Raw genomic sequence first — 27,663 nt, forward strand, 5'->3', positions numbered from 1 at the left:
TTGGTCCCACAGAGAATTCTAAACTTACTCTGTAACCACCACAGACTCCTCCCAGCCCTGGTCTGGCAGAGGTCCTGCTATGCCAGAGACCTGGAGGAAGGCACCCATTTACAGCCATGTAGGCAGGCCTGCAGACTTTGGCCTTTACCATGGTCCCTGAAACAGTTCACTGACTCAGTTTCAGTTATGTGAGCCACAGTTTATAGTCAGTTCTGCCTATATAGAAACCCACACAGTTACCTGGGGAAATGTTCTCTGGTACTTACTGAAAGTCACACTCATCCACATCCTGATTTAAGGCCCAGCATATGCAGACCTGACTGCAAAGCATGCCCTAGTGTCTGCCCTACAGAGCAAAGTCCTGAAAGATATGCAGTCTGTCCAAAAATAAAACGGGAATTACAACTACCCAAGCCCCCGTAACAGGTCAACTGAAGGTGAACCCTAGTGGAGACCCAGCATCCTTGTGACCAAGCTACAACCCCTCTTCACTACAAATTCAGAGGGCATCTCATCACCCTAAGGGCCCAATAAAAGAAAATCTTTACCTTCTAAAATCAGTTTATGAAAACTTGAAGAGGTGTTTGTTCCATCAAATTCAGACACCAATACAAAACTATATTGTGCCCATTGTCAATGCTTCTATTTTAATGTAGCACTGGAAGTATGTGGCAGAAGAATTAGTCAAAGAAATAAAAAAATCCACTGAAATTAAAAAATAAGTAAAATGCTGCTATTTGTAGATCATACAATCTTATATCTAAAAAACCATAAACAGTATATTAAAATCTGTCTAAACTAATAAGATATACTCAGTAAATTAGCAAAATATAAAATTGACATACATCTATGGTTTCATATATATCTGATAAAATAGAAGAAGAAAAAAATTTTATTGACTATACCATTAAATAATAAATTTCTGAGGAAAATATTAACCAAGGAGGTAAAAAATCTTTACAATAAAAAAGAAAAGGCCGGGTGCGGTGGCTCAAACCTGTAATCCCAGCACTTTGGGAGGCCAAGATGGGCGGATCATGAGGTCAGGAGATCGAGACCATCCTGGCTAACCCGGTGAAACCCCATCTCTACTAAAAAATACAAAAAAAAAAAACTAACTGGGCGAGGTGGCGGGCGCCTGTAGTCCCAGTTACTCGGGAGGCGGAGGCAGGAGAATGGCGTAAACCCGGGAGGCGGAGCTTGCAGTGAGCCAAGATCCGGCCACTGCACTCCAGCCTGGGTGATAGAGCAAGACTCCATCTCAAAAAAAAAAAAAAAAAAAAAGGAAAAATTAGAAAAGATACAAATAAATTTTAAAATATTTTATGAATTGAAAAAATAAATATTATTGAAGTGCCATATTATCCAATCTATAGATTAAATAAACCTCCTATTAATTAAAATTGCGGTGGTACTATTTTCACAATAATGGAAAATACAATTCAAAAATTTACATGAAACTAAAATGAACTTTGACTAGCCAAAGCAACCATGAGGAAAAATAACAAAGCAGAGGGATGTCATACTTATAATTTCAAACTGTGTATTTCAAGACTAGATAGTAATAAAAATTGAATGGACTGTGCAGAAAAATGAACAAACAAAATTCAACAGAAACTATTACTCTCAGACATTTCAGACCTGATGCAAAAAGAGAACTTTGAGAGTAATTTTAGTTTCTCAAAATCATGCAGATATTTGTGTGTCCCAAAATTAAGGAAAAGCAGCCACATTGTACAGTCTCTTTATGCCATGAAGAGGACTTTGGCTCTCACTGTGAAGTTGAAGGAAGCTCACTGAAAGAAAAGGAAAATCCTTAGAGAATTTAAAAGCATAAGACAGATGATGCTCCTTTGTAAGAGCAAAATTAAAAAAGAAAAAACAAACAAACAAACAAACCCAGCTGCCCAGGATATTTCCTTTGGAACACAGCTTCCCAAATCACACTTTCTCTTTGACCTTGGGACCCCTTATCTGTGTCGTCTGTTGTATTCATTTTCACTCGCACCTACCTGGGGATTTGGCAACCATCTCATGTCTCTTCATAGTCCAAGATTTTTTCCCTTGCTCCAGACAGGTGATCAGGTCTGGCTTAGAAACAGGAATACCTGTTTTATTAAAAATAAAGAACATAAATCTTGCTTATATTCTCCAATTACAAGCTAGTAATGTGCTCAGCAGAGAGAATGTGATAAAATATGCTAGTAAATTAATACAAAAATACTAAGTTATAACAGAAATTTCTAAATAATTAGAAAATACTTTCAACTTGTAGGTTTCTTAATTTCACTATCTGGTTCTACTGAATCAAAAATTGGTGGTGGCAATTAGATTTTCAGGTGGGGGCAACAATATTTTATGCCACTAAATTTCTGGAATTACCACTAATTTAGAATGAAGAATACAGCTCAACTCAGGAATGTGGAAAGTTTGGATTAAGACGGAACACATTGAAGAAATTCTTTTCTAAATGAACAAATTCTGAAGATTTTCTGGAAAATGGGGATCTGAAACTCTTTTATGCAAAGAATAAATTACTAAAAAAATTCTACAATAAAAAATAAATAAATAAATAAATAAAACATTTAGGGTATATTATTATGTACTCAAGTTATCCTCACCAAGGAAGACCAGGTTTCTGTAGTTCTCTAACATCACATTCCTATATAAATTCCGCTGTGCAGTGTCCAGGCAATGCCACTCCTCCAGAGAGAATTCTATGGCCACATCTCTGAATTGCAATGGTCCCTGAAAAACATACACACACACACACACACATTTTTACCAAGTGGGCATGGGCGGAATTTTTAATTTGACTTAAGGTGAAATGTGAGAGTAAAGAGAACTGGTTCTGACTTATAGGACTGACTAAAATTACCCAATAAAATGATTTCAAAACAGAAATATTATCTAATGTATTCTCTAACTCTGAGAAGAAAGAGCAGCATAAGATCCACATCAATTCATGTATTTTTCTAGATAATAAAGTATAAAATTAAGGGCAAGAACATGAACATGTACATTTTTGAGTGCTATATTTACATCATACAGAATGAGATGTGAATATTTTTCAGATGGAAAAGACATGTTGAGTTAGAAGGCATCTCTAAAGTTGTAATATGTACAATAAGCTGAAGACCTCGTTATGCAGGTCCCCCCCTCCCCCCCAGAAGATCTGGAATAAAGTCTGATTTATTTATTTATTTAGAGATGGAGTTTCGCTCTTGTTGCCCAAGCTGGAGTGAAATGGTGCCATCTCGGCTCACCGCCACCTTCACCTCCCAGGTTCAAGCAATTCTCCTGCCTCAGCCTCCCAAGTATCTGGGATTGCAGGCATGCCCTACCACACTCGGTAATTTTTTTTTTTTTTTGTATTTTTAGTAGAGATGGTGTTTCTTTATGTTGGTCAGGCTGGTCTTGAACTCCTTACCTCAGGTGATCTGCCCCCTCTGGCCTCCTAAAGTGTTGGGATTACAGGTGGAGACACCGTGCCCAGCTAATTTTGTGAATTTCTAACAAGCTCACCAGTAATGCCAATGTTTTTGGCCCAAGAAGGATATTTTGACAAACATCTAGTAAGTGGAAGAGCCTGTGTTTTCCCCACTTTTTCTAGCCTGTAAACAAACATAATAGCCTTCATTCACCATAGAAACATGTAGAGGAAAAAAAGGACAGTTGCCAGATTAACTGTGATGGTTTATGCACATCAGCTGCATAAAGATACTTAATAATAAAGAGGAAAAATAATTAACTCTACAGTGAAAAAAATATATCAGAGATATTTAAACCAAGTGAATCATTAACTTCACTAGGACAATTTTTTTTTTTTTGAGACGGAGTCTTGCTCTGTCGCCCAGGCTGGAGTGCAGTGGTGCGGTCTCGGCTCACTGCAAGCTCTGCCTCCCGAGTTCACACCATTCTCCTGCCGCAGCCTCCTAAGTAGCTGGGATTACAGGCACCCACCACCATGCCCAGCTAATTGTTTTGTATTTTTAGTAGAGACAGGGTTTCACCATATTAGCCAGGATGGTCTTGATCTCCTGACCTCGTGATCCACCTGCCTCGGCCTCCCAAAGTGCTGGGAATACAGGTGTGAGCCACCACGGCCAGCCTAGGACAAATTTTTATGATGTGCTAATGCACACAGAAGAACAGAGCATCACTGTTGAAATATTCCTCCCAAAAAAAAATATAGTCTGAATGTAAGCATAAAGAAACATCAGTTTTAGACCAGGCATGGTGGCTCATGCCTGTGATCCCAGCAATTTGGGAGGCTGCGGGGGAAGGATCACAAGTTCAGGAGTTCGAGACCAGCGTGACTAACATGGTGTAACCCTGTCTCTATTAAAAATACAAAAATTAGCCAGGTGTTGCGGCAAGCACTTGTAATCCCGGCTACTTAGCATGCTAAGGCAGGAGAATTGCTTGAACCTGGGAGGTGAAGGTTGCAGTGAGCCGAGATCAGGCCGCTGCACTCTAGCCTTGGTGACAGAACCAGACTCCGTGTCAAAAAAAAAAAAGAAACATCAGTTTTATACAAACTTTAAAATACAGATGACTGCCACATTCTGTAATTTTTAGTAGTAATTTTAAGTAGGCTTCATTTAGCACCCTAAAGAGCAGGTATCTCCTAATAACTTTTTTCAGAACTTTCTGGGTAATAAATGCCATCCCATTTAAATAAGCATTTTCTTTTCTTTTCTTTTTTTTTTTTTTTTGGACGGAGTCTCGCTCTGTCCCTCAGGCTGGAGTGCAGCGGAGCCATCTCGGCCCACTGCAAGCTCCTCCTCCCGGGTTCACACCATTCTGCCTCAGCCTCCCGAGTAGCTGGGACTACAGATGCCCACCACCACGCCTGGCTACTTTTTTGTATTTTTAGTAGAGATGGGGTTTCACTGTGTTAGCCAGGATAGTCTCGATCTCCTGACCTCGTGATCCACCCATCTCAGCCTCCCAAAATGCTGCGATTACAGTTGTGAGCCACCGCACCTAGCCTAAATAAGCATTTTCTTAATCCTGGTCTGCATACAGCTAATGGAACACACAGATGGAGCCTCATCATTACATGTTCTCCATCTTTACTAAGGACCACAGTTTTCCCCGATAGAAATCTTGAGTATCCACATCTTTTCATGTTCAACAGCCACAAAGGGAACATTAAAAAAATTGCAGATCCTAAATTCTTGCTGAGAATTCTACATGGCATATAAGAAGCTATGATGCAGAGAATAAAGAGAAGGCTCTGGAATACAGGAAAGAAATATTTTTCAGAGACTCCTGACTGTCATAAGAATTTAAAGAAGTAATTAAACCAAACTCATTAGGGAGGAAAAACACAAGTAGAGAAGTAAAGGTTTGTGAGTACTAAACGCATGGCAGTCCAGGAGGCAGAATCGACACTGCTCTTCATCTGAGACATGTTTACCTGAAGAAAAGCCACTTTTTTTCTTTCTCCTCCTTCTCTGAAATTCCTTCTGAGATGAGATTCTCTAGACAAATTACACCTGAATCTTGAGAATATGTCTTTAAAGGTTTCAGTACCACATGTTTACCTGTTAGCATGACATCAACTGGCAGAAAAACAAAGACAGAAAAAGTCCACCCATTTCTGTCCTTTAAAACAGAAGACATTCAGGAACAATGAGGTGCTCCATGAAGATAAAAATATAAATTTCTCTTTCCTGTCCTCAGATGCTCTCCCCTGCCACAGACATCAGCCATTTCTGCTACAGTAATGGAAATAAGCGCCACACTGACCTGTCCCTACCAAACCCAAACAGAACAGGCCCTGTGACCACCCTTTAGTGCAAAGTTGGAACTGAACTCTCATGAATGTATTTTGAAGCCCTCCTACTTGATTCTGGTCTTACCTGAGTCACACAAGGGACTTCATAAAACAACATGGATGTTTCCACCCAGAATAATAAACAGAAGCTGTGGGAAGGGCACAAGAAATTTCTGCAAATTGGCCATGTGATCCTAATGAGAAGCCTCGGCTGATAACCACCAAGCTAAGCATTTTCTCTCAAGCTTTAACAAGCTTATAAATCACTTGGTAATTTTGGCCCCAATTTATGTAATGTGACTACGGAGGTCTGAAAAGGGTCCATGAATGGATGTTTTAAACAAGTTCCCTGTCAATGCTGATGTTGCTTCCCCTTGGCTCATTAATAGCATTAGTTAGAGAAGCAGGCACAGCACAAGGTCCCTTACACTCAGCACTCTTGTCACAACCAAATACTTCTGTCACAAATAAGGACAACCTATCTCCATCTAAAAGTTTTGTAGCCTTTGCTGGTTCTTTAAAGTTTACAGAAAAAACATAAGGCAGCAGTTTCTGAATAAGTCTGGATTTAAAAAACATGTACACATGTACTAATGCAATGGTTTTTAAACAGGTACTATGTGCTCAAGAGTATGATACAGAGCACTGTGCTGGGCATAACACATTATGTGATTTAATTCTCATAACACCCTGGGAGCTGGTACTAAGTGTATAATAATTTTCAGGATTTAGGTAAAGGGCCCAGCATTTTTGTTTCTTCTTCTGTTTCTCTGCCATCAAATTTTTTTTAAAACTGCAAAAAATTAAAGCTAAATATAGACAGATGAAAGAAACATGGAAAGCAAGAGTTTAATGTAGTTTAGAGAAAATTTTATTCTGTTTATATTTACGTTTTTGTGACTTGTGGAGAAACTACCAGATATGCAGGAATGGAAAACAAGTTCCTAAATAGAATGTCTCTGCAAACACTGGTTTTAATATAAAATTTAAAAACCAAGACCCTACAACACATAATTTATTTTCCCATTTATCTGTTTTTTTGATTTCAGGAAATTGTAAGCACCAGCTCTAGAAAGACAACAGGATTCACCAGCCAAAACTCTGATCTCTTCTACACAGTTCTGTGAAGCAAGACTCCAGGGTAGGGTCACACCTAAATAAGGCCTCCAAAAAGGGTGAATCTCAACAGAACTGGGTCAGGAAGTGGACCCTATGTAGAATTCTGTTCTCTATGCCACTGGGGTATTTCCAGTTTTGTTTTTTCTAAGCTTACCTAAAAAAAACTTAAATCCCAGAGTCTGTGTAATTTTAATCTTTTCTAGCCACTGCCCTGTCAACTCTATATTATATGCTAATATGCAATTTAAACAAATCCCTTAAGGTTTTCTAGGGTAAGTTTATTAGGAAACAAATATGTACACTTAACAGGATGAAAGAAATAGAAATACTGCTGGGCCTGTTGGCTCATGCCCGTAATCTCAACACTTTGGGAAACTGAGGTAAGTGGATCATGAGGTCAGGAGTTCAAGACCAGACTGACCAATATTTTGAAACTCCGTCTCTATCAAAATTGCAAAAATTAGCTGGGTGTGGTGGCGGGCACCTGTAATCCCAGCTATTCAGGAGGCTAAGGCAGAAGAATCACTTGAACCCAAATGGCAGAGTTTGTGGTGAGTCGAGATTGTGCCACTGAATTCCAGCCTGGGTGACATAGGGAGACTCCATATCAAAAAAGAAAAAAAAAAGAAATTATAACAACAATTCTGTTCATAAATATCCTTTCAAGTATAGACATCAGAAGTCACAATATAAAGTGGCAAATAATGCCCAATATTTTGGGCATATCTATTTGTTGTACCAACCATATGATGGTTCAATTATTTACTTAGTTGCTAGTCTAGACTAAAAATTTCTGGATTGTAGGAACCATGACTGCTTCATGTTTTATTTTAATGGTCATATGAAATGGAAGTTACTAGTTTATCTATTTGGGTCTCCAGATGTCCTCCTTGTTTATCATCCAAGTACCAGGAAACTGGAGAAACTCTCATCTGGGTACCTACCAAAGACACCCCTTGTATGAAGGGATGAACAAACACAGGATGATTCATTTCTCTTACACTGAGAAAGAAGCAGAATTAACTACTCTTGTCAGCCTGACACAATTCTGCTCTGGACATCCTCAAATCCCTCAAAGACACCTGGATGATTGTGAGAGAATTCCCAGTGACCTGGGACTGATGGCCCAATGATAAGCCAGGCTGGAGAGACTCAGGCTGATTCTCAGTGAGAAATGGAACTGCCTTGGTGAAGCTCCAAAAGCTGGATCACCTGTCCTGATTTGCTAGCTCTTGGGTAAGAGAAAGAACACAAATACTATACTCCAGTATCACGTTTTACAGGTAAATATAGTTGTGGTCATAGCTCTGGATACTTTGTGGCCTTGTTCTCTCACTTTTAAGATGCTTTTTTATACTTACACATATTCTGTCATCAGATTCTATTTCCTCCTGGAAGCTCTCACATCACTGTAGCAGGTCAATGAACAAGATGTGAAAAATCTCACAGAGCCACACTCCCAAATGGGGGCTGTAAGCTGTCTAGGTTGACATCTCACAATGCAGAAAATGCCTTTTGTTAGTTTTCTATACATTCTCTATCCAAAGTCCGGCCCTTTTGTGTAAATTCCAGGCAGAGGCCAGATGTTACCTGCAGATTCTAGGTAGGCTCTACCTGGCTCTGCATCCTTTGGTGTTACAGCAAGTGGAATACAAACGAAGAAGAGATCCCCTCATAGAGGCTGCTCTAGCACATTCTAAATGATAAATCTACATGGAACCAAAAAAAAAAAAAAAAGCTGACACAACATGAATATTAAGTAGACAGTTTATTTGGGTAAAGTTTACAGATTATAACCTGGGAGCAAAGATTAAAGTTGCCTGGAATCTACACTTCGATTAGCAGCAGTTACAAGAAGATTTGTAAAGACAACAAGAGAAACAGAGTAGGCTGACACGAAGTTGTTTGTCAGAAATTTCTATTTATTTAAAAAAAATAACATTGATTATTAATTAGATATATATCGTTATAGTTTAGGGTATGGGATATAGTGTCCAATGTGGCATTATTAGTTTAATTTATAGCTACATGTGGCAATACTGAACAGTTTCAAAAGATGAATACACAATTCAAAGGGAGGAGAAAGACATAATTGCACTTTTATTTTAACATCTCTGAGTTTGATAACTAAAAGGACTTGCATTTTTCAGATAAAAGTTTTTTAATTCCCAAATCCCAAGACCTGGATTCAAAATATGGAGCTGCAGATTTAGGGCTTGAGTGGCTGGAGCAGCAGCACATGTTACCTGCACATTTGTGAGCTTTTTAGCAAGGGAAGGAAGAAAAAAATGGAGATTTTCTTGTCTACATGTCTACTCAATGCACACATGTTACTCTACTTGGGTTTATGGGCCCCATGGTCTCTGAATCAGTTTCAGGATTGAAGATAAAAGAGTCATTGAAAGAGGTAAAATGACTGATTGCTGCCCTGTGAAATTTATAGAAATCTGATCTAGACTCTCTAGAAGTGACTGTAGAGGACTATAAATAACAAATAGGCAGAAACACAATTCTGCCTGCACATTTAGGGGATAGCATACACTTCTCTGCACAAATGTGAGTTGACTGGAAGCCTGAGAGGGAACGTCCCCTCTAGAGTAAATTCTGGTTGGCACCGTATGTGTTTATATCACGTCTGGTAATTCTAGACTGTTTGGAAACAATAATTAAAAGAAAAATTTTCTCCAGCCCCAGAGAAACTCCACAATAATAGAACAGAAAGAAAATGGTTTTATTACACAATTAAACTTGAATGTGACATGCATTATAGTCAATCTGCTTAAGAGACTGCAAAGATAGAAAGACAGCCACCATAATCAGTCCACAAGTAGAAGAATTTCCAGCACCATATCATACATAGTTCATCCTAAATTCACCTGGAGATTGAAGAGGTCATCTGTGTATGCTAATTACTTATATTCAATGACAAATAAACTTTTCACCTCTTCATAACAGGAGGTAGTTTAGCAGCTTGAAGCCAGGTGCCTGCTGAACGTAGGCTCTCACTCTGCTACAAAAATGGCTGAATAGTGTTCTATCTTTTTGGCTATTTACATTTTAGAGCAGTGGCTCTGTACTCCTTGGCAATGGGCTACAGCACTCCTGCTTGCTTTCTCCTGAGTGCTAGTGTCCTCTCTTGACCTCTACCATCCGCCACTGAGGCACAGCTCAGAGCACAGTTTACAGTTTATGTGAACTCCATTTGCCACAGCAGCACTCGAGGGTCACATCAGAAATGGAAGCCTGAGCTACAGGAGGAGAGCCTGCAGGCCTCCTGGGTAGAACTTCACCTTCACAATAATGGAAATGGGAGCAGTGTTTCCGCCTCAGTTTCTACTTATAATGGTGACAAGGAAAAGATACTGCTGAATTTCCAGCATGAGTCCAGATAGAGATAGCTCCAAAAGTTATCTGTCTCACTGTGACAGCCCACCTTATTCAGAAACCATGGATATTAATAGGGTTTCTGAAATAGACACCCAAAGCATTGGAGAGAAAAACAGATCTCCATCTGAGCAAGATTCTTTTGAGAGAAAAAAGTTAAAACGATCTTAAGAAAAAGCTCAGTTTACATATAAGATTGATGATGTCAGCCAGAAAATATTCCCCTAAAAGCAATTTCTCTCTAAACACCCAAAGTGCACAGCTACTCTAAGCATGAGAAACACGTGCATTATGAAGGAAGGGGGCAAGGCCGGGTGTGATGGCTCACGCCTGTAATCCTGGCACTTTGGGAAGCTGAGGCGGGTGGATCACAAGATCAGGAGTTCAAGACTAGCCTGGCCACTATGGTGAAACCCCATCTCTACTAAAAATACAAAAAAATTCACAGGGCATGGTGGTGGGTGCTATAGTCCCAGCTACTTGGGAGGCGGAGGCAGGAGAATCACTTGAATCCGGGAAGCAGAGGTTGCAGTGAGCCCAGATAGCGCCAGTGTACTCCAGCCAGGGGACAGAGTGAGACTCTGTTCCCCTTAAAAAAAAAAAAAAAGGAAAAGAACAGGGACATATTTTCAGAAGAATTTTATAAAGTTCCATTTCCATTTCTGCTGTGCTCTCCTAGCCATTGAATGGGGGTCTATACTGAAATATATCTTACAACTTCCAATGACACATTTTGATGAAAAAATAGAAACTGACTGTGTTCATACACTGGAATATATTAGATCTTGCAACATAGCTAATTGAAGAACTACTATAGTTTTTGGGTGGCCACATCACCTGTCTGTATTTGTCCTGTAACAGCCACATACAAATTTAGTGAAATAAAAGATACTACAATTGTGTTTACTCATAATTATCCTAATTGAATAAAGTAATAAACATGTCTGACTAATATCTACTAACTGTAACAATTTGGTTGTAAACATTCTTTGGATATTAGATATAAATATCTAAGTATGAATAATTTTAATGAACTAGTCATAATGTATGTAGCATTTTAAAAAATTAAAATTATACATCAGTTAGGCTGGGCACGGTGGCTCATGCCTGTAATGCCAGCACTTTGGGAGGCCGAGGATGGTGAATCACGAGGTCAGTTCGAGAACAGCCTGGCCAATATAGTGAAACTCTGTCTCTACTAAAACCATATAAAAAAATTAGCTGGACCTGGTGGCTCACAACTGTACTACCAGCTACTTGGGAGGCTGAGGCAGGAGAATTGCTTGAACCTCGGAGGCAGAGTTTGCAGTGAGCCGAGATTGCACCACTGCACTCCAGCCTGGGCAACAGAGGCCGGGTGTGGTGGCTTAGGCCTGTAATCCTAGCCCTTGGGAGGCCGAGGCAGGTGAATCACGAGGTCAGGAGATCGAGACCATCCTGGCTAACACGGTGAAACCCCGTCTCTACTGAAAATACAAAAAAAATTAGCCAGGCATGGTGGTGGGGGCCTGTAGTCCCCAGCTACTCAGGAGGCTGAGGCAGGAGAATGGCGTGAACCCGGGAGGCGGAGGTTGCAGTGAGCCGAGATGGGCCACTGCACTCCAGCCCCCGCGACAGAGCGAAACTCCGGTGGGGGGTGGGTGGGGAATCTATACTTCAGTTAAAACATTTTATGTTTCAAAAGCATAAATAACAGTATTAAAATGACCATTTAAGTGCTTAATTCAAAGTAAATATTGTGGCTTTATATTCATACTATTTTAGAAAATACTGTTTACGGCTCATGCCTGTAATCCCAGCACTCTGGGAGGCTGAGGCGTGTGGATCACCTGAGGTCAGCAGTTCAAGTTCAAGCTGGTAAACATGGTAATATCCCATCTCTACTATAAATACAAAAACTCAGCCAGGCATAGTGATGCATGCCTGTAAACCTAGCTACTCAGGGGACTGAGGCAGGAGAATCACCTCAACCTGGGAGGCAGCAGTTGTAGTGAGCAGAGATCAAACAACTGCACTCCAGCCTCGGCAACGGAGTGAGACTCTGTCTCAAAAAAAAAAAAAAAAAAAAGAAGAAGAAAATATTGTTTAATTTATGTGAATGCAGGTTATCTACAAACATTACACATAACTATGCTAATTGCTCTGAAGTAATAAATAGAAAGCAAGGTACAACTACAGACTCAACTGTTCAGTTTATACCCTGAACTGTTCTTGCTTTCACAGTGTAAGTACTTCAGCCTACAAATATTGGATAGTTACCTTGGATTATCAGGTTTCTGTCACAGAAACTGAGTATCATTTAGTCTTTATTATTCTGTATTGCTACCTTTAATCTTATCTTTGTGCTAAGCTCTATGTGCTCTTAGAATAAGCTTTTATCTAAACAAATCTGTGTCTACTTTAAAGGAATAAAAATCAAAAAAATAAACTTTTCAGAACCAAAAACAAAGCAATAAATCTGAAGTACTAGTTAAAGATAATCTGGAGTCATAAAAAATGACAAAAGTTTTATTTAGTTGTTGACATGATTTACGTATATTTCAAATAAGCAGAGAAAAATATCTACATATATTCTAAATTCCCTAAGAAAACAGGGAATAGCAGCCAGGCGCTGTGGCTCACGCCTGTAATCCCAGCACTTTGGGAGGCTGAGGCAGGCAGATCACGAGGTCAGCAGATCGAGACCATCCTGGCTAACACGGTGAAACCCCATCTCCACTGAAAATACAAAAAAAAAAGAAAAGTCAGTTGGGCGTGGTGGCGGGCGCCTGTAGTCCCAGCTACTTGGGAGGCTGAGGCAGGAGAATGGCGTGAACCCAGGAGGCAGAGGTTGCAGAGAGCCAAGATCGCGCCACTGCACTCCAGCCTGGGCAGCAGAGCGAGACTCTGTCTCAAAAAATAAAAATAAAAAAATACAAAAGAAAAGAGGGCATTGCAAAAATTCTTTTGGAACTTCTGAGACTTTTTTAACTCTTGGACAACTGAAATTAGCACACTGTACGCACTTGAAATAATGTTTATGGGGGAAAAACCAGAAGAAAGCTATTATATGATATCCATAAGTGCACAAGACCAATGCAACAGAATAGAGAGCCCAGAAATAATGCCACCCTCCTATACTCATCAGAGTTTTGACAAAGCTGACAAGAGGATTGTGGGAAGAATTCTCTCTTTAACAAACGAATAACAGGAATAACTACCTAGCACTATGTAGAAGACTGAAACTGGACCCCTTCATTACACCATATACAAAAATCAACTCAAGATAAATCACAGACTTAAATGAAAAACTTAAAATTATAAGAAACTCTGCAAGAAAACATGGGGAATAACATTCTAGACACAGAAACTGGCAAAGACTTCATGATGAAGATACCAAAAGCAACTGCAACAAAAGCAAAAATTGACAAATGGGACCTATTTAAACTAAAGAGCTTCTTCACAGCAAAGGAAACTATCAATAGAGCAAACAACCTACAGAATAAAAGAAAATATTTGCAAACATTGCCTCTGACAAAGGTCTAACATACAGAATTTATTAAGAACTTAAACAAGTTTACAAGAAAAAAAGCAAACAACTTCATTAAAAAGTGGGCAAAAAACATGAACAGACGCTTGTCAAAAGAAATACATGTGGCTAACAAGCATTATATATTTAAAAAAAAAGGTCATCGCTAGTCATTAGATAAATTAAAAGAAAAACCACAATGAAATACCACCTCACACCCATCAGAGTGGCTGCTTTTAATAAGCCAAAAAATAACAGATGGGTAAGGTTGCAGAGAAAAGGGAATGCTTATACTCTGCTAGTGGGAGTGTAAATTAGTTTAATGACAGTAAAAATCAGTGTGGTGATTCCTCAAAGAACTAAAAACGGAATTATCATTTGACCCAGGAACCTCATAATTGGGTATATACCCAAAGAAATATAAATTTTTATATTATAAAGACATATTCACATGCATGTTCACCGCAGCACTATTCACAATAGCAAAGACGTGGACAGGCCCTGAATGCCTATCACTGGTAGACAAGATAAAGAAAATATGGTACAGTCAGATGCGGTGGCTCATGTCTGTAATCCCAGCATTTTGGGAGGCCAAGGCAGGTGGATTGCCTGAGCTTAGAAGTTTGAGACCAGCCTGGGCAACATGGCAAAATCCTGTCTCCACGGAAAATACAAAAGGAAACATTGGCTAGGCATGGTAATGCATATGCGTAGTCCCAGCTACTTGGGAGGATGAAGTAGGAGAGAACTGCTTGAGCCTGAAAGGTTGAAGCTAAAGTATGCCAATATCATGCCATGGCACTCTAGCCTGGGCAATAAGCCTGTCTCCAAAAATAAAATAAAATAAAAGATTTAGTAAAAACAAAACGTGGTACATAAACATCATGGAATACTCTGAGGTCATTAAAAAAAAAAATGACCATGTCCTTTGCAATAACACTGATGAAGCTGGAGACAATTATTCTTAGAAAACTAACACAGAGGCTGGGCGCTGTGGCTCACGCCTGTAATCCCAGCACTTTGGGAGGCCGAGGTGGGATAATCACCTGAGGTCAGGAGTTTAAGACCAGCCTGACCAACATGGAGAAACCCCTCTCTACTAAAAATACAAAATCAGCCAGGTGTGGTGGCATGCGCCTGTAATCCCAGCTACATAGGAGGCTGAGGCAGGAGAATCGCTTGAATCCGGGAGGCGAAGACTGTGGTGCGCCAAGGTCGCACAATTGCACTCCAGCCTGGGCAACAAGAACAAAAATACGTCTCAAAAAAACAAAACAAAACAAAAAACAAAAAAAGAAAACTAATGCAGAAACAGTGAACCAAATGCATGTTATTATTTACAAGTAAGAGCTAAGTAATAAGAACACATCAACACAAAGAGAACAACAGACAGTGAGGCCTAGTTGAGGGGGGAGGGTGGGAGCAGTAAGAGGATCAGAAAACATACCTGTTTGGTGCTACGCTTAGCACCTCAGTGACAAAATAATCTGCACTCCAAACTCCCATGGCATAATTTTAGCTGTGTAACAAACCCACATGTGTACACCCCACCAAAAATCAAAGCTTTAAAAAAAAAAAAAAATCCCTGTGTGGGAGTGGGAGAGTGTGTAATGTAGGTGAAAGGACTGATTTTCATTACAGATAGTGGCCCAGGTGGTGCTGTATTCTGATTTATTTTTGTTTGCATGCAGACAGATGAGATTATAAACAGGAGGTTCAGAACCTTAGGTTGGTGGAGAAAACAGGTTGCTGTTGCAGATTCTGTGTCTAGGGGTGGGGATATGCCCAGACTTGTAGAGACTTGTGGGTTCTTGGCAAGAAACACTAGGACCAAAAATGCTGTGGTGAAGTTCCTGAGGGTGGTGCTTAGTCCTGGGAAGAGTGTGGACACGTCAATGTCTAGTGTGTGTGTTTGTGAGTGGGTGGGAATCCTGCGATGGCAGCTGCAAGAAAAGGGGGTCTGTCATCAGAGCTCTTTCCTCTAAGTTTTCAGTCTTCTGTCACCCTGGAAGAAGACCTTAAATCACAGGACAACAGGCAGTGTGGCAGCCTGTGTACAGGAGAACAGAGCCTCCCATTTTCAAATACTCAGAGCTTTGTTCCAGGTCAGGCCTCCGTGATATCTTTTTTCTGACACCAAATCTGTAGAGTTTGCTGAACATCAAACAATTCTCCAACACCAACTCATTGCCTAATATTTGAATTCTGACACCACCCAGAGTCAGCATAGACCCTGATCCAGAGCTCATTCTCACAACATTGTCCTCACTGCAGATGCCAATCAAAAACTCCATAGGCCCATCTATACTTCTGAGCTACTGTTTGAAAACTGAGGACTCCCAAATCTCCCTGAAATTCAATAATTTGGTAGAGCTACTTACAGAACTCAGCAAAACACTGTAGTTATGTTTACCAGTTTCATATATGAGATGCAGCCCAGGAAAAGCCAAATGGAAGAAATGCATAGAACAAAGAAAAGAGATGGGGAAAGATGAAACACATAGATAATCCTGGAAAATATTTGTGATTAATAAAATTCTCCATCCTTTGTGTGCTCCAGGAACAGTATATGGAAAGAAACGCCCTTCTCATTATGACTTAGATGGTGCCCTCTTTTCTTACCTATCACACAGCCAGACACATACTCTGCACATTTTCTCCTTTTTCTCATTAAGAAATTCAGCTGAATTTGTCTTCAGTGGTCAAAATAATTTTTTTTTTTTTGAGATGGAGTCTCGGTTTGCCACCCAGGCTGGAGTTCCTTGGCACCATCTCAGCCCACTGCAACCTCTGCCTCCAGGGTTCAAGCAATTCTCCTGCCTCAGCCTCCCAAGTAGCTGGCATTACAGGTGGCCACCATGACTACTGGCTAATTTTTGTATTTTTAGTAGACACAGGGTACCACCATGTTGACCAGGCTGGTCTGGAACTTCTGACCTCAGGTGATCCGCCTGCCTCGGCCTCCCAAACTGCTGGGATTACATGCCTGAGTCATGGCGCTCAGCCTAAAATATTTCTTAATCAAACTTTACTTAAGTTTATCTCCATCCCTCAGGCTAGTGAACTTTGAGCTGCCCTCAGTCTGAGTCAACATACAACCCCATTTTATGTCCCTCCTAAGAACACACTGATTTCAGGGTAAGACATTCTCTGATCTAAATTCTGACTTTTTCACCCTCCATTTGCAATTCCCCTCTCACCTTCCTCTGTAATCTTGTTTACTCCTCCCTACAAAAGAAAGCCCTTTTCTGCCTACATTTTTTGCAAGCCATAAAGATCTTTTAGTCAGTTGGTACTTCTTCCTGTTGCAATACTTTTTTAGGAACTCATTTTTTTTTTTTTACGTAAATCTAACATTTTTATTTTAGAAAGTGTAAAAAGTGCCTCAAAACCATAACAACTTCATTACCAGTAAGACCCTCCGAGTTTCCTTTCATCTTAATCTTAACTGCATCTGCCTGTGGGGCCCCAGCTTTCCAGGGCTCTGTAGCTTCTTTCAGAATAAAGGCTCCTTCCATGGCTGGGGTGAGCAGTCTGAGATATCTGCAGGGGAGACTCCCCAGAAAAAACTAACAGTGCCTTTAATAACCTCCTATTAGCCGGGTGCGGTGGCTCACACCGATAATGCCAGCACTTTGGGAGGCTGAGGCGGGCCTGATGCAGAGTTCAAGACCAGCCTGACAAACACGGAGAAAACCCGTCTCTACTAAACACCAAAATTAGCCGGGCGTGATGGTGCATGCCTGTAATCCCAGTTACTGGAGGGGCTGAGGTAGGAGAATCACTTGAACCCGGTAAGCCGAGATCACGCCATTACATTCCAGCCTGGGCACCAAGAGCGACACTGTGTCCAACAACGACAACAACAACAACAACAACAACAAAAACCCTCCTGTTGCAGGCTTAATATTAGCCTTAGCTTGGAGACACTAGCTTCAAGCTTTAATTTCCACGTCAGAGTTATTCACTTGGTTTTTGAAACTAACTGTTAGAAAATCAGTGAAATTATTCACAGTGTTTACATAAAGGAAGTTTTAAGATGCTTACTTTTTTTTTTTTTTTTTTTTTTTGAGCCGGAGTCTCGTTTTGTCTAGCAGGCTAAGATGACTGGATCTCAGCTCACTGCAACTTCCGCCTCCCGGGTTCCAGAAATTCTCGTGCCTCAGCCTTCCAAGTAGCTGGTACTACAGGCACGTGCCACCACACCCAGATAGTTTTCGTATTTTTAGTAGAGACGCGTTTCACCACGTTTGCCAGGCTGGTCTACAACTCCTGACCACGTGATCCACCCGCATCGGCCTCCGAAGTGCTGGGATTGCAGGCTTGAGCCACCGTGCCCAGCCAGGAAGGGGTTTTGAACCCTAATGCAGTTCCTGTTTTTGTTTCCCTCCCCTGTTGTCTGGGATCAGACCGCACACTCTAAGCTGATCCCGGTTAAGCTTAGACCGAAACTTTTTCCAAATAAGGTAAACGCGCGACTTGCGAGAAAAGGAAAAGGGGGAAGAAGAAGGGGTAGAGTTGATTTACAACTTTTACAACTTATGACCAGAAAGTTAAGTCATTTAAGAGTAACTCTGTTGTCCTAACACCTCTTTACCTCAAGTGATCCACCCGCCTCGGCTTCCCAAAACGTTGGGATTACAGGCGTGAGCCACCGCGTCCGACCCCATAAATTTTTAATAGGAGAAAAGAGAAACTGTAAACCCAAAGGAACAAAGCGCTTCCCATTCATGAACCCGCACCCCGAGTCGGGATTCTCCCCTGCCCAACCTCCCCTGGTCCCTGCACAATCTGGGAGAGACGCCACGCTGCGGGTGCAGAGCTGCCCAGAGAGGGCTCCGCGCCAGGGCACAGTCACCGCGCAGTGAAGAGACAAAGCGCCCGGGGGCCCGGCTGTCAGCACAGCTGCCATCTTATGGCTGGACGGGATTGAGGCCGAGCTGGGCAAGGAGAACTGGGGACGCAGATTGTGGAACTGACTGCGGGGAAGCCTGAGTCCCGTCACAGCCACTTTTCACCGGTTCCAACCAGTCCCTCTCCTCTCTCGGGATGTCGGACCGGCACTCTCACCATTTTTGGCTTCCAGGAGGTCCCGGTGTCTTAGCTGTGGATCTCCCAATACCTGCAGGACACAGGACCACACAACCTGAGCGTCCAGGAGCAGTGAGAACGAGACCTAGAGCTCTGACTACAGCGAGAGACAAAGGCCTCACCAAACCGGAAACCGCCCTCTTCACTCCAGCTGCGTTTCTGATTGGATGGTTTCCAGCCCGCCGTCCCTGATTGGATAATGCTTAAGACCCCGCCCCCTCAGGCCCGGAGTGACAGTAGATGTGATCAGACGCTGGACTGAGTGAAGAAAGAGTGACAGCCTAAGCTGCAGCCTTTTCAGGCAGGGCTTCCTCCCTGAGGTGAGCCAAGTCCACCCCAGAGCCTGGGAAAATTCTCTTTTCTTTACTCTCTCTCTCATTGAATGTATTCAAAAGGTGAACAGAAGTATTTTGCTCTCATATTAATAATACATAAAACTTTTTTTCAAGAGAAAATCAACTTTTACTTTGGCAATAATGTATTGTCAATACTAAAGGTAATTTTGATAAAACGTTATAAAAGATCAAATTTGTCATTTTTGACCTCTCGAGATTTACATATATATTTTGTAATCTAATATCATTTTTTAACTGTTTATATTTTATTTTATCTATATTATTTTTATTTTTTCAATTTGAAACAACCTTTAAGTAATTTCAAACTGTTACAGGAGACAGAAACAAATCATTTAGGGCCAGTCCGCTGGTGCACGCTTCTAATCCCAGCACTTTGGGAAGCGAAAGTGGGTGGATCTCTTGAGCTCAAGAGTTCAAGACCAGCCTGGCCAACGTGGCGAAACCTCATCTCTAATAAAAATACAAAAAATTAACCACGTGTGGTGGTACATACCTGTAGTCCCAGGTGCTACGGAGGCTGAAGCAGGGGGATCGCTTGAACCCAGGAGGCGGAGGTTGTGTAACAGCCTAAGGGCTTCATCTTGTCTAGACAGAGGTGATTCATCAAGACAGGGGAATTTGTGGAGGAAAAGTTAAATATTAAATTTGAACTCAGTTGAATGTGGACACACACAATGGTCATCAAGTCCTGGAACAGGTTATGTGAGCCGCTTGAGGCATTCCTCTGCTGACCCTCCCCTGGTCCCTGCACAATCTGGGAGAGACCCTACGCTGCAGGTACAGAGCTGCCCAGAGAGGGCTCCAGGCCAGCGCACAGTCACAGTGCAGTGAAGAGACAGGACGCCTGGGGGCCTGGCTGTCAGTGCAGCTGCCATCTTCTGGCTGAATGGGACTGAGGCCAAGCTGGGCAAAGAGAACTCGGGGTGCAGATTGTTTTGGAGAAATCTCTGCTTTAGTCTATTCCTATATGTTAGTTATTGAAAAACAATAGCCAATCGCAAAAAGAAACATGTTGACCTTTTTGTGTTGCTTGAGCCCAGTTGCAAAGAGCCCAGTTGCAACTGGGCCTCATGCCAAACAACTTGTTATAAAAGGAGCTAGGATCCTGGACTGCACCAAAGCTTCAAAGACCTCTCCTTGTCTGTGCAGGGACGTCTCTCTCCTTGTCTGTGTAGGGACGGGTGGCTGACTCTTGGGCCCAGGCTGTTGTTTCCTGGTGTGCTGGTGAATCGTGGTCTGGTGAGTGGGTGTCGGACTCTGGAGTCCAGACTGTTGCTTCCTGGTCTGCTGATGAATCCTCCATAGTCTGGCGAGTGTATGGAGGATTTTTTTCTCTTCTCCCCTTCCCATTGCAATGTTCTTATTATATCAATTTTCTTATTATAGATGCATTGCCATTTACCTGGGATAAAGCTTGTTTACCCTTAAAGGTATTGCAAGTGTGTGTCTTTTCTTCTCCCCTCCTGTGTTTCCTGCACAGAACATTATATTTCTCAACGGCTTTGCTTGTTCCTTTTTATTATTTTTTGTTTAATCTTGTCTGCATGCCTTATTTTGGCAAGGTGGTCTTCAAACTCTGATGTCCTTTCTTCTGCTTGGTCAATTCAGCTACAAATACTTTTGTATGCTTCATGAAGTTCTCATGCTGTGTTTTTCACCTCCATCAGATCATTTATGTTCCTCTCTAAACTGGTTATTCTAAGTTAGCAGTTCCTCTAACCTTTTATCAAGGTTCTTAGCTTCTTGGAATTGGGTTAGAACATGTTCCTTTAGCTCAGCAGAGTTTATTACCCATCTTCTGAAGCCTACATCTGTCAATTCATCCATCTCATCCTCTGTCCAGTTCTGCGCCCTTGCTGAAGAGACATTTTGATAACTCGGAGGAAAGGCAGCACTCTGGCCTTTCAGCGTTCTTTTGTTGATTCTTTCTCATCTTCATGAACTTGTCTAGTTTTGATCTTTGAGTTTGCTGACAATTGAATTGTTGTTTTTGTTTTTGTTTTGTTTTGTTTTGTTTTGAGACAGAGTCTCACTGTGTCACCCAGGCTGGAGGGCAGTGGCACAATCTCGGCTCAGTGCAACCTTCGCATCCCAGGTTCAAGTGATTCTCGTGTCTCAGACTCCTGAGTAGCTGGGACTACAGGCATGCAACACAATGCCTGGCTAATTTTTGTATTTTTTTAGTAGAGATGGGGTTTTCGCCATGTTGGCCAGGCTGGTTTTGAACTCCTGACCTCAAGTGATCTGCCTGCCTCAGCCTCCCAAAGTATTGAGATTACCGGTGTGAGCCACCATGCCTGGCTTTGGATGGGTTTTTGTCGGTACTTTTTTGTTGTTGATGCTGTTGTTGTTGCTTTCTGTTTGTTTGATTTTCTTTCAGTGGTTAGGTCCCTCTTCTGTAGGGCTGCTGCAGTTTGCTGGGGGATCACTTTAGGCCCTATTCAGGACAACAGGTTCACTCCTGTTCCTGGAGATGTCAATCAAGGAGGGTGAAGAATAGCAAAGAAGAGTGTCTGCTCCTTCCTCTGGAATCTCTGACCTCAAGAGGCACCAACCTGATGCCAGTAGGATTGCTCCTGTATAGGGTGTCTGACAACCCCTGTTGAAGGGTTTCATCCAGTTGAGTGGCATGGGGAGGAGAATCCATTTAATGAAGCACTTTGTTCCTTGGTAGAGGGGAGTGTTTCACTGGGGGGAAACCCACTCATCTGGGCTGCCTGCATTTTTCAGAACTAGCAGGAGGAAAGGCTAAGTCTGCTGGTCCGCAGAGACTGCAGCCACCCCTCCCCTTAGGGGCTGGGGCCCAGGGAGATCAGAGTTATGTCCCTGAGCCCCTGGCTGGAGTTGTTGGAGTTCCTGCAGGGAGGCCCTGCCCAGTGAGGAGGGATGAGTCAGCGTCAGGCCTAAAGAGACACTTTGGCGGCAGTCTGCCACAGCCAGTGTGTTGGGCTGTGGGGGACACCTCTTGAGACCAAGTTGTCTAGCCTCCCTGGCTCTAGCAGGGAAAAAAATGCAGCCAGGAGCTCTAGAAATTGCTGCTGCCCTTCCCGTGCCCAGGGAGCTTAGCCTTTTAGGCAATTGGGAGTCTCAGTGCTGGCTGCTGTCCCTCCTCCAAGGAGCTCAAAAGGCTTAGACAGCAGGCAGCCACAGCCATGGTGCCGGTCGCCCCTCCCCGGGGAACTCAGCAGGCTTAAGCAGACTCTAGCTGAGAGGATGTTAAGAATCTGTTCAACTCCCGGGTTGGAATCTGAGGCTCCAGTGGCGTGGCTGCAGGAGTGGAATCTTCTGATCAGTGGATTGCACAGTTTCACGGAAAAAGCAGTTTCCCAGGCTGGGTAGCCTGCTCGGTCACCGCCTCTCTTGGCTGGGAAATGGCTGTGGCGGGACTCAGGCCTCCCACAGTCAGCTCCAAAATCTGCTTCCCAAGTTTTTCTTGCCCAGCTCGGCCTCTGTCCCCTTCAGCCATAACATGTTGGTTACGCTGACAGCCGGGCCCGGCCGTCCTGTCTCTTCCCTGCGCGGTGACTGTGCCCTGGCCTGGAGCTCTCTCTGGGCAGCTCTGCACCCGCAGCGCCGCGTCTCTCCCAGATTGTGCAGGGACGAGGGGAGGGTCGACAGGGGGAGATTCTTGACTCGGGCTGCGGATTCATGAATGGAAAGAGCTTTGGTCCGTGGGGTTCACAGTTTTTCTTTTCTCCTATTAAAAATATATTGTGAGCGAGTTCGCTCACGCCTGTAATCCCAGCACTTTGGAAGGCGGAGGTGGGCGAATCACTTGAGGTCAGGAGTTGAAGACCAGCCTGGCCAAAATGGGGAAACCCCATCTCTACTAAAAATACAAAAATTAGCTGGGTGTGATGGCGAATGTCTGTAGTCCCAGCTACTCCGGGGACAGAGGAGAGAGAATCTCTTGAACCTGGGAGGCGGAGGTGGCAGTGAGGTGAGATCGCGCCACGGCACTCTGGCCAGGGCGACAGAGCAAGACTCTGTCAAAAAAAAAAAAAAAGAAAAGAAAAAAAATCCCAGCACTTTGAGAGGCCGAGGCGGGCGGATCATGAGGTCAGGAGATCGAAACCATCCTGGCTAACACGGTGAAACCCCGCCTCTACTAAAATACAAAAAATTAGCTGGGCGTGGTGGCAGGCACCTGTAGTCCCAGCTACTTGGGAGGCTGAGACAGGAGAATGGTGTGAACCTGGGAGGCGGAGCTTGCAGTGAGCCGAGATCAGGCCACTGCACTCCAGCCTGGGCGACAGAGCAAGACTCCATTTCAAAAAAAAACAAAAACAAAAACAAAACAAAACAAAAAAACCATATGGGAGTCACTGCAACAATATCAAGTAATTTAATGAAAGAATTATAGAAGAATTGTAGAGCACCCAGCTATAGTTTGTAGTTTGAGGTCCATGGGAGGGGCTTGAAGAAAACACATTTATAAGATGCATGATGAAGAAAACCATATTCAAAAATTGGTCAGATATAGTTAGGTAGTGTCTTAATTTGTACAATCAAGGTGGAAATTTCCTGATTATGTAATCAGAGTCTAATTGGCACTTTATAGTTGTTTAAGCTTGAATTGTGTTTCCCCTAATGTAGTGATTTACCAAAAAATGCACTTGAGTTTAGATTTTTTTCTTAGAAGTAGGAATCCGGGGACGAGAGCCTCTTCAGTCTCTCAGACTCCTAAAGTCTAACTGTCTGCCACTTAATTATTTTCACACCCCAACAGGGACCGATTTTCTCTGGCATTTTTCACATGTGTCCCAAGCAGGGCCTCAAGTGTACCCCATGTTCCTCAATTAATCATTTTTTTAAAAGCCTTGCATAACACTATTAAATAAATTTGTTTTCTGTTTGTAAATATTTCCCCTGGAAAGAAAGCAAAGAATAATCCCCTGACACTGTATTGTAAAAATATCTGTGCCTCTTTTTCTTCTATTTTTCCAGAGAACTTATCAGAATGTTTTTAGGTTAAGATTACCGTTTGGAAATTTTATAGGGTGATGTGTCCTCAGCTATCCTTCAGTTTTTTGTTGTTTTTTTTTTCTGGGCCTGGGTTTTAGTACTTTCTGGCAATAAACCAAGATACCCACCATGGCTATCTCTGCTAGAGTGTCTAGTGACTATTAGCTCTTTGGTCATTTTCTCCAATAGGACCACTTGAAGTATGGAGTGTAGCCTCTCGAGGGAGCAGGTGGCAGCCTTGGGGCTGAAAGGCATCTCCCGATGCACTATTTTTTTTTTTTCTTTTTGAAAAGCTAACCCTTTGAGACATGAAGATTGTCTTCACCCAACCTAGCTTCCATTTGTTGGATACGCATTGCTGGGCAGCCAATCAGATGCTGGTATTGAGGGGAAAACAGATAATTTCTGCCCCCTGGATTCTCTTGAGTGGGGCAGGAGAATAGTGAAGAAAAAATAGTGAGAATTTTGAAAAAAAAAAAAGAACACTCCAACAGACAAAGAAACTGACCCCAGTGTGATGGCATAAAAACTTACGAAGTAAAATGCACCTGGGGCTCTCACTGGGGCATACCGCACTATCTCCTGGGAGGGTGGTTACTGAGCATGTAAGTGAACCGGATGGGATAGGTAATTGGATGTGTACCTTGAAAAGATTTGTTCACTTATTTTGACCTTCGGTATTTATTTATTTATTAGACAGTCTCCCTCTGTTGCACAGGCTGTAATTCAATGGCTCGATCTCAGATCACTGCAACCTCCGCCTCCTGGGTTCAAGTGATTCTCATGCCTCGGCCTCCCAAGTAGCTAGTTCTATAGGTGAGCACCATTGCGCCTGGCTAGTTTTTGTATTTTTAGTAGAGATGGACCAGGCTGATCCCAAACTTAGGGTCTTAAGTGATCCACCTGACTTGGCCACCCAAAGTGCTGGGATTACAGGCATGAGCCACTGCACCCAGCTGCATCACTTGTTTTTTTTACTGTTATTTGCATTTTATTAGTAGGGCTTAAAAGGTAAGAAAATATTTACAAAGGACATTAAAGAGATGAGTTTCAAAAAAATTGGTATTTAATAATATATTCCATTTGTTAATAATTCTCATTTGCCTTTTTCTTTCCCAGAGTAAGCTTAGGAATTTTTTCAGGTGTGTTTTTTATGGTTGAGTTATTTCAAACAAAATTCCTTAAAGCTTTACCATTAAGAATGTTAGCTACTGGCTGAGCGCGGTGTCTCATGCCTGTAATCCCAGCACTTTGGGAGGATGAGGCGAGCAGATCACGAGGTCAGCAGTTCAAGACCAGCCTGTCCGAGATGGTGAAACCCTGCCTCTACTAAAAATACAAAAATTAGCCGGGTGTAGTGGCCGGCGCCTGTAATCCCATCTACTCTGGAGCTTGAGGCAGAGAATTGCTTGAACCTGGGAGGCAGAGGTTGCAGTGAGCCGAGATCATGCCACTGCACTCCAGCCTGGGTGACAGAGCAAGACTCCATCCTCCATCTCAAAAAAGAAAAAAAAAAAAAAGAATGCTAGCTACCAAAAAAAAAAAAAAAACAAAAGAAAAAAATTAGAAAAAATCTCTCTTTCATTTTGACTGTGGACAGTGAACATATTTCCACAGGAAAATGTGGTAGATCATTTATGGGTTACATAGATTCATCAAAACATCAGTTCCTCTTTTTGCAGGGTAAATTTGTGACAGTGATTATCTTGGTTCTATATCATGTTGTCTTGATTTCTTAGTTTAATGCTAAATTATATGTGATGAAACTTATGTACCTTCTACAAGTGTTCCCATATGACTAATTTTTTACTACATTATTTTTAATAGAAATAATAAAATAATACATGTATTTTCCGAAAGAAGTAGACATATTTGCTTTTCTTATGGAGATACAAAATGCAGGCACCTTAGCCATTTTCAGTGGCTCATGCCTACAATCCCGGCACTTTGGGAGGCCAAGGCAGGTTGATCACTTGAGGTCAGGAGTTCGAGACCAGGCTGCCCAACATGGGGAAACCCCGTCTCTACTAGAAATACAAAAATTAGCTGGGTGCTGTGGCACATGCCTGTAGTCCCAGCTATTTGGGAGGCTGAGGCAGGAGAATGGCTAGAACCTGGGTGGCAGAGGTTGCAGTGAGCTGAGATTGTGCCATTGCACTCCAGCCTGGGTGACAGACTCCATCTCAAAAAAATAAAATAAAATAAAATAAATGTAAGCACCTTAAAATTTCCTTCCCTTATGTAAACACTTTGAGTAATTTCACTGGATTTTTCAAGCAGTTAGTTTCAAAATCAAGTGAGTAACTCTGACATGGAAATTAAAGCTTTAACCTAGTGACTTGAACCTAAGGCTAATATTAAGCCTGCAACAGAAGGTTATTAAAGGTAGAGTTAGATTTTTTTTTTTTTTTTTTGAGACAGAATCTCACACAGTTGCCTAGGCTGGAGTGCACTGCCAGGATCTCGGCTCACTGCAACCTCTGCCTCCTGGGTTTGAGAGATTATCCTGCCTCAGCCTTTTGAGTAGCTGGGATTACAGGTCCCCGCCACCATACCTGGCTAATTTTTAGTAGAGACAGGGTTTCACTATGTTACAGGCCAGGCTGGTTGCGAATGCCTGACCACGTGATTCACCCGCCTCGACCTCCCAAAGTGTTGGGATTACAGGCATGAGCCACTGCGCCCGGCCAAAGGCCCAGTTACTTTTTTCTGGAAAGACTCCCCTGAAGATGTTTCAGCCTGCTCACCCCAGCCATTGAAGGAGCCGTTATTCTGAGAGAAGCTACAGAGCCCTGGAAAGCTGGGGTCCCACAGGCAGATGCGGTTGAGGCTAGGATGAAGGGAAACTGGGAGAGTCTTACTGATCATGAAGTTGTTATTGTTTTGAGGCACTTTCTAGATTTTGTAAAATAAAAACGTTATATTTATGTAAGAAAAATAAATTCCAAAAAATTATTGCAACAGGAGAAAGCAACAACCAACTATAAGATCTTTATGGCTTGCAAAAATGTAAGCAGAAAAGGACTTTTTTCCCTATGGAGGAGCACACAAGATTAGAAAGGAGGTGGGAGGGGAATGGCAAATGGAGGGTGAAAAAGTCAGATTTTAGATCAGAGAATGTCTTACCCTGAAATCAGCATGTTCTTAGGAGGGATGTAAAATAAGGTTCTGTGTTGACTCAGGCTGAGGGTAGCTCAAAGTTCAGGAGCCTGAGGGAGTGAGAATATCCTAAGTAAAGTTTGATTTAAAAATATTTTATTTTGGCCGGGCGCGGTGGCTCAAGCCTGTAATCCCAGCACTTTGGGAGGCCGAGGCGGGTGGATCACGAGGTCAGGAGATCGAGACCATCCTGGCTAACATGGTGAAACCCCGTCTCTACTAAAAATACAAAAAACTAGCCGGGCGTGGTGGCGGGCGCCTGTAGTCCCAGCTACTCGGAGGCTGAGGCAGGAGAA

The 27,663-nt window shown here is 42.3% G+C and overlaps 2 protein-coding genes across 2 annotated transcripts in view; both read right to left on the reverse strand.

The window, feature by feature from the left end:
* LOC112612817 (zinc finger protein 724-like) overlaps positions 1-27,663 on the reverse strand; it is a 518,258-nt gene that overhangs the window by 11,668 nt on the left and 478,927 nt on the right. The window lies entirely within an intron of this gene.
* On the reverse strand, positions 1,538-19,022 carry LOC112612842 (zinc finger protein 506-like). Its single transcript, XM_025367796.1, has 4 exons — positions 18,867-19,022; positions 2,622-2,748; positions 2,013-2,108; positions 1,538-1,796 (listed from the first exon to the last, which is right to left on the reverse strand). Exons 1-4 carry the CDS (start codon positions 18,867-18,869, stop codon positions 1,714-1,716), a joined length of 309 nt encoding a protein of 102 aa, XP_025223581.1. The 5' UTR covers positions 18,870-19,022; the 3' UTR covers positions 1,538-1,713.

Source organism: Theropithecus gelada, chromosome 19 (assembly GCF_003255815.1).
Source record: "Theropithecus gelada isolate Dixy chromosome 19, Tgel_1.0, whole genome shotgun sequence".
Classification (NCBI taxonomy): Eukaryota; Metazoa; Chordata; class Mammalia; order Primates; family Cercopithecidae; genus Theropithecus; species Theropithecus gelada.